General features: G+C 45.1%; 1 protein-coding gene across 50 annotated transcripts in view; it reads right to left on the bottom strand.

The window, feature by feature from the left end:
- SORBS1 (sorbin and SH3 domain containing 1) overlaps positions 1-19,940 on the bottom strand; it is a 252,720-nt gene that overhangs the window by 21,829 nt on the left and 210,951 nt on the right. For 33 of the 50 annotated variants that reach the window (XM_074002273.1, XM_074002256.1, XM_074002270.1 and 30 more), the window contains 5 exons: positions 18,404-18,571; positions 13,526-13,572; positions 8,637-8,751; positions 8,358-8,483; positions 6,168-6,362 (listed from right to left, as the gene is read on the bottom strand). In XM_074002273.1, the coding sequence (XP_073858374.1) occupies positions 6,168-6,362; positions 8,358-8,483; positions 8,637-8,751; positions 13,526-13,572; positions 18,404-18,571 (651 nt within the window). Of the gene's footprint in view, positions 1-3,552; positions 4,327-6,167; positions 6,363-8,357; positions 8,484-8,636; positions 8,752-13,525; positions 13,573-18,403; positions 18,572-19,940 lie in introns of all 50 variants that reach the window. The other 17 variants (XM_074002261.1, XM_074002276.1, XM_074002263.1 and 14 more) reach the window with 2 other exon arrangements.

Here is a 19,940-nt window from a genome sequence, read left to right on the forward strand (position 1 = left end):
TCAGAATATTTTACTCCAAAATATATTTTTTGACATATTTTGGGATGGCTGTCAGAGAGCCAGCAAAAACAGGTAGCTCTGCAAAGCTGTCTTTTGTGCAGGAGATTTGTATTTATAGAGAAAAATCTGCATTGATGCAGCCAGGTTTTCTCTGAGGCTTTCCCTTGTCTAGATCTAGAAAAGATGAACTGACAGGCTGACACCTTTAAAGGCCTAAAAGAAACATTTACCATCTATTCTCTCTGAGGCTGCTACCTGTGAGCTTTCATCTAAATAACAAGACCCCCTTTGCTAGCCAAGCCTTACTTTTCTCCCTCCCATAACGTGTCTTGCTGCTTAAAATCTGATTTACCACCATAACCTGTCTTTGGCCATCCTCTGAGCCCCCATTCTTCTGTAACCTCAAGATGGTATAAGCTTCTGCACTCCATTGGGGGATTGGGTCTTCATTCTGAAGGCTCCTATGTCACATAAAACTGTATGCCTTTTCTCCTATTAATTTGCTTCTTGGCCGGGTGTGGTGGCTCATGCCTGTAATCCAAGGAGGCCAAGGCGGGAGGATCACTTGAGGTCAGGAGTCTGAGACCAGCCTGACCAACATGGTGAAACCCCGTCTCTACCAAACAAAACAAAAATTACCTGGACATGGTGGCATGTGCCTGTAGTCCCAGCTACTCGAGGAGGCTGAGGTAGAAGAAGTCTTGAATCTGGGGGCAGAGGTTGCAATGAGATTGTGCCATTGCACTCCAGCCTGGATGACAGAGTGAGACCTTGACTCAAAAAAAAAAAAAAAAAAGAAAAAAAAAAGGAAAGAAAAGAAAAAAATTTTTTTGCTTCTTATCAGTAATTTTTAGGGAAACTTCAAAGGACAAAAGGGAAACTTTCCCTTGGCCCCAACAGCTTCCTAGAAGTTACATCTAAATGGAAGCCCTGATGATGTTCACCCCGCTCTGTCTCTTGCAGCAAACTGCCTGAAATATCCCAAATGCTTCAAAGAGTAAATGATCATAACATTTCAGAATGTCTTTTCATTTAAGGTTCTCAGGTAAAATTCCCTCTCATTGGTCAGATTCTCAACCTACCTCCCCAATACCTATAATAAAAGTGAACTTTTGTTTCAGCTCTTTAGTTCAGCAAGGATCATAATGGCTGACAGTTCTCTTGATACGCAAACTGGTCCGGAATGCATTTTTCCAAATAAGCAACAGCCTGTGGTCACGTCATTCTGATGGGGCTGCCAGAGAACGGTTGTCATATAAGTCCTTTCCATTTTTAGCATGTGTGTCACCCAAAGGGGGCCCAAGACACAGGAGCCTCTTCCGAAGGACCCCGTTTCCAGAGTTGTCAGCTCCTGCTCCAGCCACAGGAGGGGAAAGTGAGGTGGCTAAAGGGGAGGTGTGGGCGCAGCCCTTTTCACACAAATGCCAGCTCTCAAGGGGGAGCGAGCCCCAGGCCACAGCCTGGGCACACCCATGGAAAAGGGGCTTGTGCCAGGAGGTCAGAAGGAAGGGAGGGGACAGGAAGTGGTACACTTGGGGTCTGGAGGCCCACCAAGAAAGGAACACCAAGTTTCAACAAGCCTGACTTTCCAATCAACATAATCTTCAGTGTTGCCAGCTACTCCACTCCTATCCTGCCTTAGGAAGCAGGAAGCGTATACTCCTAACCTTACTCGGAGATCCGGCACCGTGCGCACTTCCTATACACACAGGATCTTGGAATTGGGCCGGGATGATGACTCAACACTGACGATAAGGATGTCCTCGGGTGCCTTGGGTTGACTTAGAACATTTATAGAATTATTCCTGTGTCAGAGACGTTTAATTCTTTTCAGCTAGCCACTTTACCACCTCTTCTATTTTTTCCTCAACCTGTTCCAGGGCCAGGCAAAGCCTTTGCCAGGTATTGCTGCTTTCCTACGGCCCCACACAGCAGCGGGAGATCCCACATATGGAGCCTTGGCACGTGCCAAGCACCAACTTCCATTAATTACCTCATTGAATCCTTGCCCTACAAGCGATGGACTGCCTCCACTCCTGTTTTGCATGTGAGAGGTTAAGTGGCTTTCTAGCAAAAGACTAAGCCTCATTTCTTATAAACTACCCCATCCTGGCTCACCCTCAGTGATCCCTACTCCTGATGTGCTGGCCCACCCATGGGCCCACATGTGCTTGGCTGGAGCTGGAAGTCTGGCCTAGTGTGTCTCAAGCCTCTGTGCTCCTGTGTCCCCCAAGCATGCCTCTATTATTGCCCTGGTGGTATTGCTATGTTTGTAGGCTCCTCCTTGTTTTGAGGAGGCTTGAACTTAGGGTCCTCAAGAGGAGAGACAAATGACCCTTGTATTCTGCCCAGAGGCTGGTACCTGCAGGTCTTATTCATAGACGGAATAACTACAGCCTCAAAGGGAAACTGAGGTTGCAAGCCTAAGGGTTAAGCACTATTTACTGTGGACATCATACATACTAGATACTTAATAAATGGCTTGCAGACATCTTCAGGAACTCGATCTGGGTCTAAGGCGGTTCTAAGAATATTCTCAGTTCTAGAAGCAGTTCTAGATCACCCAAGATGGTGGCTCTATAGCTTCCATTTATAAAGTGCTGACCATGTTCCCAGGATCATAAGCCCTTGTACTCAACCACTCTTTGACATAGGTGCTATCATCTCCATTTTACAGATGAGGAAACTGAGTCTCAGAGAGGGGAAGTAACTCCCAAGTCACTAGACAGTAAGAGGTGGAGCTGGCATTCAAACCTGGTTGCTTCAGAGGAGTTGCTTAAGTCTTTGACTTTAGCAGTAGTAAACAGCATAGCCAAAATCAGAATTGTGATTTGTTTAGTTGCTAATTTCATGTCTCCAAAAAAATTTTCAGGTCTCAAAACACCCTAAGGCTACCTTTGCCCAAATGCTGCACTCTTTGTAGCTGACCCAGAGAGAAGATGGGACACTCACCCAAAAACCTGGCATGCCTACTCAAGGATACCCCATGCCAGTCAGGGCCCCAGGAGGCCTGCATTCTCCTCTCCAGAACCAAAACACCTTTGTTGCGTGGCAAACAAAGGCCCCGCGTGCCCACACAAACACGAGACAGGACAAAGACCTGACAGAACCGAGCACTAGCAGAGCACCATGGGTTATGGAAACAAAGTGCATCTTACATAAAAGCAAACCACACCACCACACCAAAGCCTGGTGTTCTCAGCTGTATTAGTCAAAGCAAACCGAGGGTCATCTCCAAGGCATACATGGGACGTGAGGAAGGTCTGCCTTCTCAGAGGCCCTTGCAGCAGGCCAGGAGGCATTCAAAGTAGAGATAACTTCCGAATGACCTCAAGTGGTCAGATACAGCCTGTCCTTTCCCTCCAACTGTATCCAGCCCTGGCACCTGAATTCATGTCCCCCCATTCCCTCCGGGGCCATCTCTTTGCTCCCGAGGCAAGCAAATGGTCTCACCAGCATTCACTTGGCCTCCGTAGATGGACCGGGGCGAGACGTGCAGCCCACCCTGCCAAGTGAGACGCCAAGTGCACACGCGGCATGCTGCAGGCCTACCTGGCTCCCACCTCTCCGAGCAGCTTTCCTCCCCGCCTGCTCGCCACCTCTATGCCGCTCTGTCTGCTCAGCCTCACTTCCTGGAAAAGCGCTACCCAGGGGCTTGCCGGGCCGGCTCTCCTCAGGGGTGTTGAGATCTGAGAGTCTGTGTTCAGTACTCAGGCACCTGACCACGTCTGAAGGCTTCAAGCAGCTCTTCTTAGAGATCTCGGGTCCGCCAGGGCCTCTCTGGCCTGCCTCCCTCTCTGCTTTCCTCTCATATTGTCCACTCTCTTCGCGCCATGGCTGCCTCTTGCTCTGGCTGCTAAAGGCATCACTAAGCTGGGAGATGACACTATCAGAGCTCCCCAGTGGCAGCTGCGAGAAGCTATCTTGGTGGATGCCTGAAGATGGCGTGTGGACACCACCGTCTCCATTCATGTGAAGGGAGGCCTGGGAAGCGGGTGCTAGGGCGTAGGTTTTGTGTGGGGAAGGTAGGGCCAGTGGAGAAGCTACTGACCGTGGGGTGGGACGATCTGACCAACTCAAATGGGGGAGGCTGAGAGACAGGGAGGGACCGGCCCTTGGTGACAAGGCGAGGTGGTCAGTGTTATAGACAGAAGCCTCTGGCAGAGGAGGCAAGGGTGGGGTCAGGGCCAGAGAACGCCTGCCTGGGACCCCCACAGTCAGCGAGATCCACTCAGAGGTGACGGCGTGCATCTCGGGGGACAGGGCTCGGCGGGAGTGGGGCAGAGATGAGGGTGCTGGCGTGATGAGCTTGCTGTGACTGGAAAACTTAAAAAGAAGAAGAGAGAGGAAAACAAAAGAAAGAAGCAAAAGGTACAAGTGTCAGCATAAAGGAAAAAGAAGGAAAATAATCACAAGGGGTATATAAAGAGGAATGAAATGGAGAGGATGCGCAAGGACACTCTGGTGTCCAAAAAGGAAATCCTTGGGTTACATCTGGGGAGAAACCAGGATGGGTGAGTGTGCATGTGAGCATGTGCGAACATGAGCCTGATGTGTGCAGGCAGTGGGTGGAGGAAGCAGCCACAGGTGTGGAGATGGAGAGAGGTTCCCGTCAGAGTAGTGACGGATGAGGCCGGCCTGCTTTGCAGAATTGGAGTTTCAAAGGGACCCACTGGAAGCTCCCTATCCCAGCCCCCCAGCCCCTGTGCATCCAGATCCCTGACCCGGAACCATGGGGAAAGGTGGCCCCGCACTGCCATGGCCCTTCCCTGAGGTTTTATTTTCTCTGGGAGCTCAGCAGAGTCTTCCAGAGAGGAGTATGAGTAGTGTACTAGTTTTGTTTTACAATCATTCTTGGCTACAGTCAAGTGAAAAACGTAGCTGAGTTCTCTGCATCCTTACAAAGCAGAATGTCCCGCCCCAGTCACACACCCTGTCCTATAAGACAACAGGATGCGGCTGTCACTGTGCAGGAAGCCCTGGGTAAGCCTGTTTAATGCTTTCTGCCAAGAACCCTCTACTGGGGTCAGTGATGAGCAGGTGTCAGAGGAGGAAACAATTAGAGGACTAGACAAGAGGCATCGTCTCAGGGTCAACCTGGGCCCCCAGGTCCTACTCTTGTTCCTCTGCCAACCTCCTTACAACATACATGGTGGTTTGGCTGGACTTTTTCACAGGATGTCACCCCCACCATATCACCCTGAACTCAAGGTTCTGACATTTTCTTGGCTTTGGGAAAGTGGGGATCAGTTTGGAATAGTTTATATTTCTAAACAAGTTTATTCATAATTAATGTTTGGGAGAGCCAACATCTTACCATGCCTATAAACCTACATCCTTTCAGCCCACTGAGACTGAGATGCTATAAGTTACTTGTTCCAGTCAACCTGGTTCCGGTGAATGCAAACACTTTGGACCTGGTCTACGTGGCTGACAAGAAGAAGGTGTAAGTCTCTCTTTCAGCCTTTGTCTTCTGCAGGCCAACTTTGGCCAAGATGACTGAGGACCACATTTGGACCATGGGATTTATGACACAGTGGTGGTCCCCACACCAACAGCTTCACCCAGGAGGGACCAACTGATAGAGGCTCTTGTTTCTCTTTCCCTAGTCACTTTATTCCCAGAGCAATTATCTGACTCTTTCTTTTCCTCTGAGATAATATATCTTCAACCAAGCACTGGAAAAGGCCATTTGTATGCATGAAGACAAAGTCCAGTGTACAGTCTGCTTTCCTGCAGTTTTTTTTTTTTTTTTTTTTTTTTGAGACAGAGTCTCACTCTGTCGCCCAGGCTAGAGTGCAGTGGCGTGATCTCAGCTCACTGCAACCTCCGCCTCCCGGGTTCAAGCAATTCTCCTGCCTCAGCCTCCCGAGTAGCTGGGACTACGGGCGCCCGCCATCTTTTTTTGATTTTTGAATTTTTAGTAGAGACAGGGTTTCACCATGTTGGCCAGGCTGATCTCGAACTCCTGACCTCAGGTGATTCACCCACCTCAGCCTCCCAAAGTGCTGGGATTACAGGTGTGAGCTACCACACCCGGCCTCCTGCAGACAGTTTTTAATTGCAGTGCTCAAAAACCTCCCCAGAGAGGCTGTGTGCCAACAGCACTGTTGACTAAGAAAACTCACACGCTGAGTATGAAAACCAGTGACGAGAAGCTTAGATACCTGAGGGCTTGCAGTGGCACTGCGACTTGGGGAGGCAGAGAAAGGCAGGTCCATGTAATCCACAGGGTTTTTCACCAGTGGCCGCTTGATCACATCCACGTAGGTGATGGGGAAGATGCCTTGTCGGGATGTCCCTGGGATCCTCCCTTCGTACCAGTTCTCATCTACCTGCCGGAGCAGTGTTATCCTCTCACCCTGGAAGACACAGCAAAGACAGGGTCCTTGTCCTAGCATGCCTCTGCATGCCTGGGGCCTCTGCCTGCATGCTTCAATGTCCTGCATTGTTTACCACATTCTTAGCTCAGCAAAAACATTCCCTGCTGAACCCGAGGGAATTACCACCACTGGGATGAGGATGCTAATGGCAGAGGAGCTACCTTGATGCTGGGAAGTTTACCTTGGTTCTTTAAGTATTTTAGTAAAGGAGAACATCAGATTTGTGCCCCTAAGCCAGGGAACAAATATAGTGTTTTTGACTCATTTAATGTGAAACAGATATCCAATCTTCATCTCTAAGGCAAAGATTTTGGGGGGTTTCTCTTTTTCTTTCTTTTGTAGAATTATAAATACTTATAATGTATCATTATAGAAAAATCAGAACACAAACATAAAGCAGAAAACAATCTTCATCCATCACATAGTCATTTGGGGATAAACACTATTAATATTTGGCATATGGACTTCCCAGATTTACTTCTACGCATGTGAATTAAACCTCACATATTTTTTCTTATAAAAATTGAGTATAAACTGTATTTCCATACTTTTCCAACTTGCTTTTTAAAAAATACTTAATAGTACATAGTAAACCTCCTTCTTTATCAAAAAATAGAATTCTAGATTTTTAATGGCATTGCACAGCTTAATGGACCACTGCAGGGTATTCTGTTGCACACACATATAATGATTTAATTACTGATCCCCTGCTGTAGGGCAAATTGGGTTGCTTCCAGTGTTACATAAGATGGTTCATCTTTTTCTAACCCATGTGCTCACTTCCCTCAATCCTCAATAAAATCAGTAACTTAGTAACTTTAGGAAGCCAGAGAATTTTGCCAGGTAGAGTGTTTGGATTCTGGAAAGAAGAACTTCTCTGCACAGTGTAATTGCGTCTGAATAAGCATGACGGTGATGATAATGATACTGGCATCTCCTGTTTACTAAGCACAAACCAGATACCATGTGTCATGCTGGGGGCTTCACATAAGCTGTTTCACCTAAGTCTCTTACAACCACCTAGGGGAGAGCCATCTATCTTCATTATTTTCTATAAGAAAATGGTGGCTTGGAAAAAGTATTTAACTCCCACATTCTGCACAGCTGGTTTGTGCCTTTTGGGTTCAAAGCTTTTCAAACTTCTCCTGGTATCAATGCACCTGTTTCTTCCACTAGATCACACCAATATATTGTAAAACCCAGTCCCCAACACAGTGCATTATCACATCATTAGTTGGTAAGTGTTGGTTGAAAACAGCTTATAAAAGATGTCTAAGACTCCAGAAATACTATCTTTAATCAGTGAGCTCAATACAGTTAAACCCTGACATTAGCCTAGGGTTTATTTTAAAAATACCTTACCTCAGAAAATTCTCCAATTGCCCTTAATGCAATTCTTTTAGCTTTTTTCTTCAATAGAGATGGGGTCTTGCTATGTTGCTCAGGCTGGTCTTGAACCCCTGGCCTTAAGTGAGCCTCCTATCTTGGTTTCCCAAAGTGCTGGGATTACAAGCCTTAATGCAATTCTTTTTTTTTTTTTTTTTTTTTTTTGAGATAGAGTCTCACCCTATTGCCCAGGTTGGAGAGCAGTGGAGTAATCTCAGCTCACTGCAACCTCTGTCTCCCAGGTTCAAACGATTCTCCTGCCTCAGCCTCCTGAGTAGCTGGGATTACAGGAACCCACTACCATGCCCAGCTAATTTTTGTATTTTTAGTAGAGACGGGGTTTCACCGTGTTGGCCAGGCTAGTCTCAAACTGACCTCAAGTGATCTAACCACTTCGGCCTCCCAAAGTGCTGGGATTACAGGCGTGAGCCACCGTGCCCAGCCCTTAATGCAATTATTGATTAGCATACTTCTCTTAAGGGTACAGATAGCACCCCCAGACTGGGATGTGATAGCAACACCACACTTCCCCACATAGCTGTGCCATCCAAGAGAGCCCCAAAGCAAGGCATGAGAAGGGCAGCTTACCTTTCTGAAGGACATTTCTACCTGTGTATCACCATTAAAGTTAAACTTAGCAATAGCTTCTCCATATTCCAAAACCTGCACTGGTGTCAACTTTTTGGGCTGAGCCTTCTCAGCAGGAGGAAGAAGCTGAGAAAGGGAAACAGGTAAAAGAGAACAAGGGAAGAGAAGAAAGCAGGGAAACAAGAGGAAAAGGAGGAAACAAAACATAAGCATTTAGTAAATAAATGGTGCTTTGGGCACAGTCAGGCTTTTCCTTAGAAAGAAAAGGGGCTGCGGTACCTCAATATAGGTGCGTGGGAAGATTCCCACCCGGCCGTGGTGTTCTCCTTCATACCAGTTCTGATCAATTTGCTTATAAATGTAAACAATATCTCCCTTCTGCAGAGGAAGCTCCCTGTCGACAGAGGGTCAACGGCATTTTAGCAGATGTTTCAGTATGTGTAAGATTAAGACACTTCAGTTTTGTAGCAAAAGAAGACTTTTAAGTGGGGTCAAAGGGTACAAATTCCAGAGAGGGGACTCCATATTTGGAAGTAAGAACCCCACTATTCAGGAAATTACATCACGTTTGGCATTTTTCCAGTCTTTTGCAGGATGGATGTTAACATTCAAATTGACTAGCCCTTGAAAGTGCTCAGAGGCCTTATTAATTTGTTGTGGTTTTCTAAATGCATTTTTTGTGAATGCTGTCTTATGCTCAGAATATTTATGCAACACACAACAATGCACTCAGCTGCCTTAACTGATGTTTATTAAACGAAGAAAAGCGTCTCCTTCTGGATACCTTCACTATCCTCTACTATGCCCTAGCAGGACATGCTTTCGTTGCTTTAAATTGCCCTCAAATTATTTGTGATATATTGGCATCCTTCTATCATTCCATCAATTTCACCATTTGTCCACCCATCCATTTTACCATCCGTCTTTGTATCATCATGCAGTAGAAAGGTTCTGAAGTTAGGCAGATCTGGTCCAAAACCCAGTTCTGAAATTTAGTAGCTCTGGGACCAGGGACACAATACTTAATCTGAGACACTGTTTCTTTAGCTGAACTTGGAGCTAACTCAGAGTTGCTGGAGAATGCTTCAACAAACTAAAAATAAACAGCTAGGATGGTGCCTGTTGTACAGGTAGGTAACACTCAATAAATAAATGTTAATTCCATTACTTTTTTTCATGAGACAAGGTCTCATTCTGCTGCCCAGGCTGGAGTGCAAGTGGCATGATCACGGCTCATTGCAGCCTCAACCTCCTGGGCGCAAGTGATCCTCCTACTTCAGCCTCCTGAGTAGCTGGGACTACAGGCATGCACCACCATGCCTGGCCAATTGTTACATATATATTTTCGTAGAGATGGGGTTTTGCCATGCTGCCCGGGCTGGTCTTGAACTCCTGGGCTCAAGTGATCCTCCTGCCTCAGTCTCCCCCAAAATGCTGAGATTACAGGCATGTAGTCACTGCGCCCGGCCTAATTCCTTTGCTTTTTAACATGGAAAAGTGATGTTGGAAAGAAAAGTAGATTTTCCTTCAAATGCTCTTTGTGCCCCTTTGCAACTTTTCCATATCCATTCTTTTGTTTGCCTTAATAATGATGATGTTATTATTATTATTATTATTTTTTTTTTTGAGACAGTGTCTCACTCTGTCACCAGGCTGGAGTACAGTGGTGCAATCTCAGCTCACTGCAACCTCCACCTCCCAGGTTCAAGCAATTCTCCTGCCTTAGCTTCCCGAGCAGCTGGGACTACAGGCATGTACCACCATGCCCGGCTAATTTTTTTTTTGTAGAGACGGGGTTTCACCATGTTGGTCAGGCTGGTCTTGAACTCCTGACCTCATGATCCACTTGCCTTGACCTCCCAAAGTGCTGGGATTACAGGCGTGAGCCACCGCGCCTGGCCCAGATGATGTTAATTTTTAACCAGGACTCTTTTTTTAAAAAAGTTAGACAAAGGCAAATTTTAAACAAAATGAAAACTTAAGGATAAAAATTAGAACGTTTTCTTTTTTTTTTTTTTTTTTGAGACAAGAATTTTGCTCTTGTTGCCCAGGCTGGAGTGCAATGGTGTGATCTCAGCTCACGGCAACCTCTGCCTCCCGGGTTCAAGCTATTCTTCTGCCTCAGCCTCCCCAGTAGCTGGGATTACAGACATGGGCCACGAGGCCCAGTTAATTTTGTATTTTTAGTAGAGATGGGGTTTCTCCAAGTTGGTCAGGCTGGTCTCGAACTCCCAACCTGAGGTGATCTGCCCGCCTCGGCCTCCCAAAGTGCTGGGATTACAGGCGTGAGCTACTGCGCCTGGCCCTTACAACTTTTTCTTGAATTAAATAATTTTAAAATTGTAACATTTTCTTGAATTAAAAAAAATGACCTAGATCTTTTTCATTTGTGTCAAACCAATAGGATGGAAAAGTCTCCAATTGTAACTTGGAAGGGGTGTGCTCACTTTGCAGGATGCCAGGAAGTCCCATGGTATGTGAGGGGTGCTGGCCGAACAATGAGGGCACATCTGGAAAACTATAGAAAGTCAATTCTGTGCTGAATAAAAGCACAAGGCAGCCTTTGTGGGTCTCACATTAGCAGACAGGATTCTAACCCTCAAGAGGTCTGTAAAGGGGATGTGGGCATTTGTCTCTGTGAGAAGGAATGTCTCGGGCCACATTTTTGCCACAGCCCTCTTTGGGGGGCATTATGAATTCCCTCTTCCTTTACCCCCAACCACAGGCACATAGATGAGCAAGACCCTCAGCATATTCACTGCTGTGGAGACCTGCAGGCTCCTGACTCTACTATACTAAGTATCTTGCAGCTGTGGAGGGGGGCGGGAGCATAATGGTCCTACTGTTAAGCAAAGGATACACTTGTGTGTGAGAGAGGAACTGAGGGGTCAGTAGTTGTGGCTGATGGAAGTCTACCATGGGAAACCTGGGGCCCTATTCTGCCACTACTGTGGACTATACTCCTAGCTCCCAAAGAACCATGCGACCAGGTCTGCTGGTGAGAGGGTTTGAGAAATATGATTCGCTTTAGATCTTTTTTTGAGCATCACAGTGTACATCAGCACAGCAGAGGCTCTGAGAAGACCCAGGGGAAAGAAACTTGTTTAACTTTGTTGAACCAAGTATTCCATAACATGCTTTTTATTTTTTTTATTTTTTTTATTTGTTAAAATTTTTTAGACGGAGTCTTACTCTGTTCCCCAGGCTGGAATGCAGTGGCGTGATCTTAGCTTACCGCAACCTCCACCTCCTGGGTTCAAGCAATTCTCATGCCTTAGACTCTTGAGTAGCTGGAATTACAGGCACTTGCCACCACGCCCCGACTAATTTTTGTATTTTTTGGTAGAGACAGGGTTTTGTCATGTTGGTCAGGCTGGTCTTGAATTCCTGACCTCAAGTGATCTGCCAGCCTCGGCCTTCCAAAGTGCTGGGATTACAGGCATGAGCCACTACGCCTGGCCCCGGCAGCATGCTTTTTTGAGTAACTGACTGTGGGGAAATGTAAAACCAAGTGACTGAAGGGCTTAAAAGACCATGGAGCTAGAATTTACTTTTTTCACTAAATTTTGTGGACTTTTTTTGGAGGCAGCATGTCATGATGAAAACACGGAATCAGAAGGAAGGAAACCTCTCTCCGGCATTAGCAATGTTGATAAAAGGTGACAATTTCTGTGGATCTAAGCTTTCTCACCTGTTCTATTTGACGGGGTTGCTCTAAAAAAAAGTTGTTTTAAGACTCTTTATGAAATCTGGGAAAATGTACTATTATCATCACTAGACCATTTAATAAATCTTACATAGACCTTTCTCAATTCAAAGAAAAAGTGTATTAATTAAATTGCAAATTAATTTATATATCTCTGTTATCTTGTCTGGTTTAAAAAAAGGGGGGTAAGAGGATAACATATTTTGAGCACTAAATTTTGGTACACTACGCAAAATGTTTTACAGGTATTACCCCAGCTTCCCTGAAAGAGAGGCATTTTTACCCGTATCTTGCAGATAAAGAAAATTGAGTGGGGGAAAAGTTGATAACTTGACTACACTCACAGAGATAGTAAGTGGCATAGTCAGGATTTGAACACAGGACTTCCTGACTCTAAAGCTCGCAATCTTTGCAGTATGGTACGCAGCCACCTCCTTTAGCTGACCAACTAAAGGACTGGAGTAATACACACAAACCCAACTATACCAGATTTGTGCCTAGGTTCTAGACACTGTGGCCTGGTCACTCATTTTGTGGGATAGAGCAGATCAGAACCATGGTTGGTTAGCTCCACATAGCATTTCCCAGCATCTAAGGACAGGGAGCTCTCCCTCTGATCACCAGATGCATGACCGTCCATCTGCAGGACAATGGGGTGGCCACTGTCCATTGTACTTTTAGCTGCCAATGAGAACTCATGGACTATTTAAATCCATAATTAGATAAAAAGCCAGCTGTTTCCTTATGGAACCCAGTCTTTGGTAGCATTTCCCAAATCGTGTTTCAGGTTCTTTTCTTGAAAGACTTCTGGAGCTATTAACATGCCATCAACAAAGTATTTCTTCAAAGTGGGTGGGAGGTATAGATATAGCATGCACTGTTTCCCAACTCATTCTACAACAGAACTCCCTTTTTGAGAAAAATCTTATAGGGCTAGCACTCTGAGGAACACACTTAGAGAAACGCTAGTCTCTGGTGGGTTCATGTAAGCCTTTAATCTCTTGGGATGTTGTAGCAAAATGGGTAAAGTTATCTCCCTAGAGACTGGTCTAGATCCTTCCACAGAAAAGATGGGTCAGATCAAGCCACCACTTAAGCAAATAGAGCCCCTACATAGGAGGAGGCAGGGTGGGACAGGGTATAAGAGCCCAACCTCTGCCTAGGTTTGAATTCCAACTCTCTCACACCAGCTTGAGCAGGTTCCTTAACCTTATAGTCCCTTGGCCTTTTCATTTGAACAGTGGGGATCATCACAGCACCCACTCCATAATGAGTTAACATATGCAAAGTACTCTGAATAGTGTTTGGCACATAGCAAACTCTATGAACTACTGTTTTGTTCTTTTTTTTTTTTAACAACAATTTTGATAATTGTTATTTCTCCAACTCTTCTCTACAAACAAACTGTTGTGTTTCAAAGAGACAGCTAAAAAGACAAATAAATATAACTGGTAGCACTTACTTTAGTGTCTGAGCTTTAAAGTCAAATTTGGCTCTGGCAGGTCTCATCTGAACATAAGAAACAATGACAAGTTAAAATCAGGATTCAGGTACAACAAGGACACATTTTCACAAATTTCTAGAAAGCAAAGCAGAGAAATTCACTCTAGCCAGTTTGTTCTAGTGTAGAAATCTGGGCAAAATTGCATTTGTCTGACCTTAGTAGAATACTAGATAAATGTTTAGTTAACTATGTATGTCATGCATGAGAATCCCCTAAAAACAACCAGATCTGGGGAAGAGATGGTTAGAAAGGTCCCAAAGCTGAGGTACCAGTTCCTCAAAACATGCAGACCATGGCTATTAAAAAAACAAACAAACAAAAGACAAAGTCAGCCAGAAGTCCTAAGATGTTCCTTATCTACTGTCTTATTCCTTAGGTACATTTATTTGCTTAAATTATGATATGCAAGTAGATGAAACGCCGACTCACTTCTCACATCATCTCCAACTCCATATATTTCTTACGGTCTGTGACCTCATCCAAAAAGCCAGATAAAGTGGTCCCTGAGCTCAAATGACTCCTGCCAAGACTTCCAATCCTGTTGGGTAGTCCTCTCTTCCCAGATGCCCAGGTCCGAGTCAGCCTCCGCCCCTTCTCCACTTCCTGATCAAGTGTGTCATTAAGTCAGGAGGGACCTCCCTCCACACCTCCATCCCTCCGCAACCCTGTTGCTCAAAGCTGACGCCTAGTTTCCATTGACACAAAGCTTCCTTTGATTTCACATTCTCTTCACTCTAATCTGTCACCCGGGAGCACAAATAACATTCCTAACATTCTTCCTCACATCTCTTCCTTGCTTTGAAGTTGGCTGCTGCTCTCAACTTTCCCTCAGTTCAAATCTCAATTCCTGCCATAGGTGAAGGCCTCTGGGTAGTTTCTCCCTACTCTTAACCGAATTGCCTTTATCTCTACTACACTGTTCCTGTTCCAGTCAAATCTATTTGCTACACCTCAACTGAACCCCCTCCTATCCCCTCCTCTCTCTGAAATTTCTTTTTTCTTTTCTTTTTTTCCTTTTTTTTGAGACAGGGTCTTGCTCTGTCTCCCAGGCTGGAGTACAGTGGCACGGTCTCAGCAACCTCTGCCTCCCAGGTTCAAGCAATTCTTCTGCCTCAGCCTCCTGAGCAGCTGGGACTACAAGCATGTGCCACCATGTCTGGCTAACTTTTGTATTTCTCAGTAGAGACTGGGTTTTACCATGTTGGCCAGGGAGGTCTCTAACTCCTGGCCTCAAGTGATCCGCCCACTTTGGCCTCCCAAAGTACTGGGATTACAGGCGTGAGCCACTACGCCTGGCTGTGGAATTTCTTTCTTTTTTTTGAGACAGCATCTTGCCGTGTTGCCCAGGCTGGAGTGCAGTGGCACAATCATGGCTCACTGCAGTCTTGACTCCCCAGGCTCAGATGATCCTACCACCTCAGCCTCCTGAGTAGCCTGGACTACAGGCACACACCACCAAGCCTGGGTAATTTTTGTACAGATAGGGTCCACGATGTTGCCCAAGCTGGTCTCAGATTCCTGGGTTCAAGCAGTTCTCCTGCCTTGGCCTCCCAAAGTGCTGGGATTACAGGTGTGAGCCACTGTGCCTAGCCTTCCGCAGGTATTTTTAAAGTTTGCATTTTCACATTGATGTTTCCATCTATCTACCTATCTATACCATACATACTGGGGCCACACGAATGATCACCTTATAATCAAGTTAAAGCCACACAATTTCAATACCTGTGTTTGTGTCTGTAACCAAAGGGCATAATTTCACAGTTGCAGGTGAACAAGAAAAGAACGGATGTGGGGTTAATGATAAATGACAAGTTTACAAGAGAAAACTAAATGACCGAAATTATAAGGATACGAATTTTACAGTGATTCCAATAGAAAAACACAAGGAAGTAGGTTACCTCATGTCACCCAGCTGTAGAGCTGTGTGAACTTTAAAAAATTTATACCAAAGCAGCACCACATTCACACTCTGGTAACTGAGTTCTGTCAAAACAGTATCTCCTATCAATTAAATCAATATAATTATATAGATTTGTAGTTTATGATTAATTTGTAAGTGGACTTGGGTTAATAATGGGGGGTGGTGAGATTTTTTTCACTGAAGGCCTGTTAAAATTCACTGATTCCATTAAACTCTTGAGACGTGTATGTGAGTCACTGGTAGTTATACAAAGCAGCATCCTCTCCCTCTTTATCTCCCTGTAGCTCCAAGACTGAATCCATCTTTCCCTCCTCTGGCTTTCACAGTATTGTATTACTTACTATAGGACAGAGATAACTGTGTAAGAGGGAGACTCTTCCACTATCAGCTCCCCAAGGGCACACAGACAGAGTTCTTTCTGCCTCCCATAGGGTCTTACACAGAACCAGTGGTCACCCCAGTCCTACTGAATGGGACTGAAGTGCCTTGACACAGTGTGGTGCACCTGGGATGTGTTGGTCTCTACTTTTTCAAGTCCATCAGTCAACTTCTAGGGCAGTAATTCTCAAAATGTGATCTCTAAACTGGTATCACCAATATCACCTGGGAAACTGTTAAAAATGTAAATTTTCAGGCCCCACCGCAGAATCAGAAACTTTGCAGATAGGATCCAGGGTTTGTATTTTACCAAGCCCTCCGGGGGATGCTAACGCACTTGTCAGAGTTTGCTCTAGAAGGGAGGCAGGCTCACTGAGCAGAGTTTGCCTGCCTCTGTCCACGGTTATTCCACCCATGGTGCATTTCTGTTTGCATGTATCAAGTACATGTGTAAGTGTGCAGCCCTAGCGCCTTTACCTGTTCCCATCTTCTTCTACCTACAAGCAGGCAGGACTATCGGTGAGGACAAACCATGCTCAGAGCCTTCTGAGAAGGGCCATTTTGAGGAGGAGCTGGAACGTTGAGGACTCAAGGGCTATCTTTCCCTTGCAATTAACACTTGCTAACTTTTGCTTCTTCCTTGATAGATTTTCTTTTTCTCCATCACTTTAGAGTCTCCTTCTCTTCCCCAGCTTTCCTTTTTCTTTTAATTTGAGACAGGCTCAAATTTCTTTTAATTTGAGACAGGATCTTACTCTGCCACCCAGGTTGGAGGGATGTGTTCATAGCTCATTGCAGTCTTGAACTTTTGGGGTCAAGTGATCCTCCCACCTCAGCCTCCCAAGTGGCTATGACTACAGGCATGCACCACCAAGCCTGGCTAATTTTTCTATATATTTTATATATACATAAAATACAATATTATATATATTATAATATGTATATTATATGTATACACACATATTTTTAACTGTAAAGATGAGGTCTCCCTATGATGTGTAGGCTAGTTTCGAACTCCTGGCCGTGAGTGATCACCCTGGCTCAGCTTCTTATAGTGCTGGGACTATAGACTTGAGCCACTAAACCCAGCCAGCCTTCTTTCTTTTAATTTGGTTCCCTCTTTTCACTATCTCTTCTTCCCAGACACTTTTTTTTTTTTTTTTTGAGACAGGGTCTTGCTCCGTTGCTCAGGCTGGAGTGCAGTGGCATGACCGTGACTCACTGCCTTGACCTCCCAGGCTCAAGCAACCCTCTTGCCTCAGCCTCCCCAGTAGTTTGGACTACAGACACGTGCCATCACATCTGGCTATCTACCAATCTATCTACCTACTTAATTAATTAGAGATGGAGGTCTCACTATGTTGCCCAAGCTGGTCTCGAACTCCTGGGCTCAAGCAATTCTCCCACCCTGACTTCCCAAAGTACTGGGATTACAGGTGTAAGCCACTATGCCCAGTCATATTTCCAAAAAAAAAAAAAAAAAAAAAAGATGACTAGGCAATGATGCTTCTAGAGAGAAAAATAAAAATTAAAAAATAAATAAATAAACATAAATATTAAGCTACTGTATTGAAAGGATATAAAACAGTACATACTTTGGGTGTTATTCCCCCATTTCCCTAGCTCCCACCCCAAATCCCAGACACGCCCATTTTCCCTAAAAGAGATCATCTTCAGTGGGGCTACTTAAGGGTTACATGGCAAAGCATAAACTCTTACGCAAGATCCAGCATTTGGCTAGCATGAGAATTTCAACATGTTGACCTTAGTGTAGGAGGCCAAGATCTGGATAAAAATCACTTCAAAGTTTGTTCTTCTCTTTCCTTTTATAATATTAAGCTTTCATAACCTAGGCTTGGAAATGTCAAAACTAAAAGAACAAATGAAACATCCCTTGGAGAACTCTCTTACTCTCTGTGGGTTTATCCTAACTGCGAAAGTCTTTGGGCTTCCAAATTCTTCAGTGAGGCGCACTACTGCAGCACTACTGAACACTTCACACAGTTCATCCACCTACACGTGAGCAGCAGCATTGTTCTCTATTTCAAAATTAATGGCACTAAATTTGGAGGCCTTCGTAAATGGTACAAAGTATTGTTAAGCTAACTTTTGTAAAGTTTCATTAACCATCTCTTCAAAGAAGAATTGTGTAACTGTCCACACCATAGCTACCAATGCATATGGACTCAGGTATCAGGTTTCTAAGCAGAACGCACAGGCAACACAGTAGCATGATAAAATGCAGGATGTGGAGGGCTGGACTCACGAAGGCAGCCAATGCTCTAAGGCATGCAACAGGGGCATGTGCCAGCAGACCCCGGTCCCCCAGCCAGGCATGCTTGAACATACAGAGCACAGGACATAATGAGGTCATGTCTATTTACCAGCCACAAGAAGCCAAAGCAAGCCTAAGGGAGGCCAGGATGACAAATGCTGTTTGGAGAACTAAATTGGCCTACAGAGGGCAATGCTGAGGGGAGGCAAATAGGCAAATATTGCTTTGGGTCAAGCAGCAGATTGAGGTGACCAGAACAGACCTCTGACCCAGATTTCCTTTTGGCGGTATCGTCTATATTGAGGAGGTCCCCAAAGCGCTCATTAGTGATAAACTGATGGTGCGTCGGAATGACGCCTGTGTGGCGTCGAGCTGCAATATCAGCCTCTTCTTGCTCGCGCTTAAGTCGTCTCTGGTCCGCTAAAAGTTTCTGCCATAAAATTGCATAAAATGGGCAGTGAATCATCTGTTCCAGCGTATTAGAAAACTGCCAACAAAAGTAATTAGGGAAGGAGGTGCTGGGTGAATGGGGCAGAGGCTTTAAGGGTCAGCTGTCACAAGGGCCTTAGAGCCACAGCTACTACACTCCCATCGTAACCACCCTCCGAGCACTATAGAAAGGAGGCGGCACTTCACTGGGAAAGCCGGGATAGGGGAAGGATGGTTCCACATGATTACACTGTCCAGCAAACTACCTACCCCCAGCGCAGTCCAAAGCCTCCTGCTCCTGGCAGCGAAAGGCCAGGTGAGCCAGGGGCATTCCCATCCAGGGCATCTCCAACCATGCTGGGCTGGCAGCGGGAGGCTGGAAGTGCCATCTCTACCGTGTTTTTAGGCAAGGATATATTCCCACAGCATATTCCCCTGGCAGGACCAGGGCTGGCCAATTCCTGCTGCCCATCTCAGGCCTATTAAACCTGCTACAAGCTTTTGCTAGTGAAGTCTATGGCACCAGGTCGTTTTTGTGATTCCTGTATCTATTACTCTAATATGCTCTTGACAGAGTGGAGCAGCCCATTTTAGAAAAGATGAAGCCCCTTCTAGACAGCCAAGTCTTCCCCTAGGCACAATTTTTAGAAGGCCTTAGGATATACACCACAGGCTAATTATGTGGCTGACAGAGAGCATCAGTTGCTTTCTTACTGAATGATTTCTTCACTGGGTGAAATGAAGCTGAGTTAAAGGGAATGACAAAGAATATAAATATAAAAAAAAAAACCCTAAGAATAAAGGTACCTGAGATTAGAAGAAATATTCTCTCTTAGAGTAAGGAAAAAGTCATCTATTTCTATTTTTAAAGGCTTCTCTGAAAAATCAAACAATGTTGCTTTTTATCAAATGCCCTATTAAAATGACCCCATGGAACAGAATTTTAAATGTGTTTTCTGATACTAGACAATCTTAATTTCCTGGGATTAACTTTCCTTATAGGAAAGCATGAATTAGAACTGATTCTTAGCATTGGAAAACAGTAGGCTTCTTCCAGCAGGCAATTAAATGCCTCATGTGACATGCAACCCCAAAGGAGGGTGGGTCGATTCTCCAGAGACTACAAATAACAAAGTGACAACTCATCAAATGGCTGTGGGATTTCCAGTACTCAAGTAAGTTGTAAAGATAAATGAGAAAAGACATGAGAAAGTCCTCTGAGAAGCCCAGTGCTATAGAAAGAGTGCTGGTCCAGGCATCTGGAGCCCTGGTTTCTAGCTCTGCTATTGGTATAGGTTAACTTACTATGCAGCCCTGGGCAAGCTACTACCTTGCTGTGGTCCTTTCCTGGACTAAACCAGGGGCTTGGC

The sequence above is a fragment of the Macaca fascicularis genome, chromosome 9 (assembly GCF_037993035.2).
Source record: "Macaca fascicularis isolate 582-1 chromosome 9, T2T-MFA8v1.1".
Classification (NCBI taxonomy): Eukaryota; Metazoa; Chordata; class Mammalia; order Primates; family Cercopithecidae; genus Macaca; species Macaca fascicularis.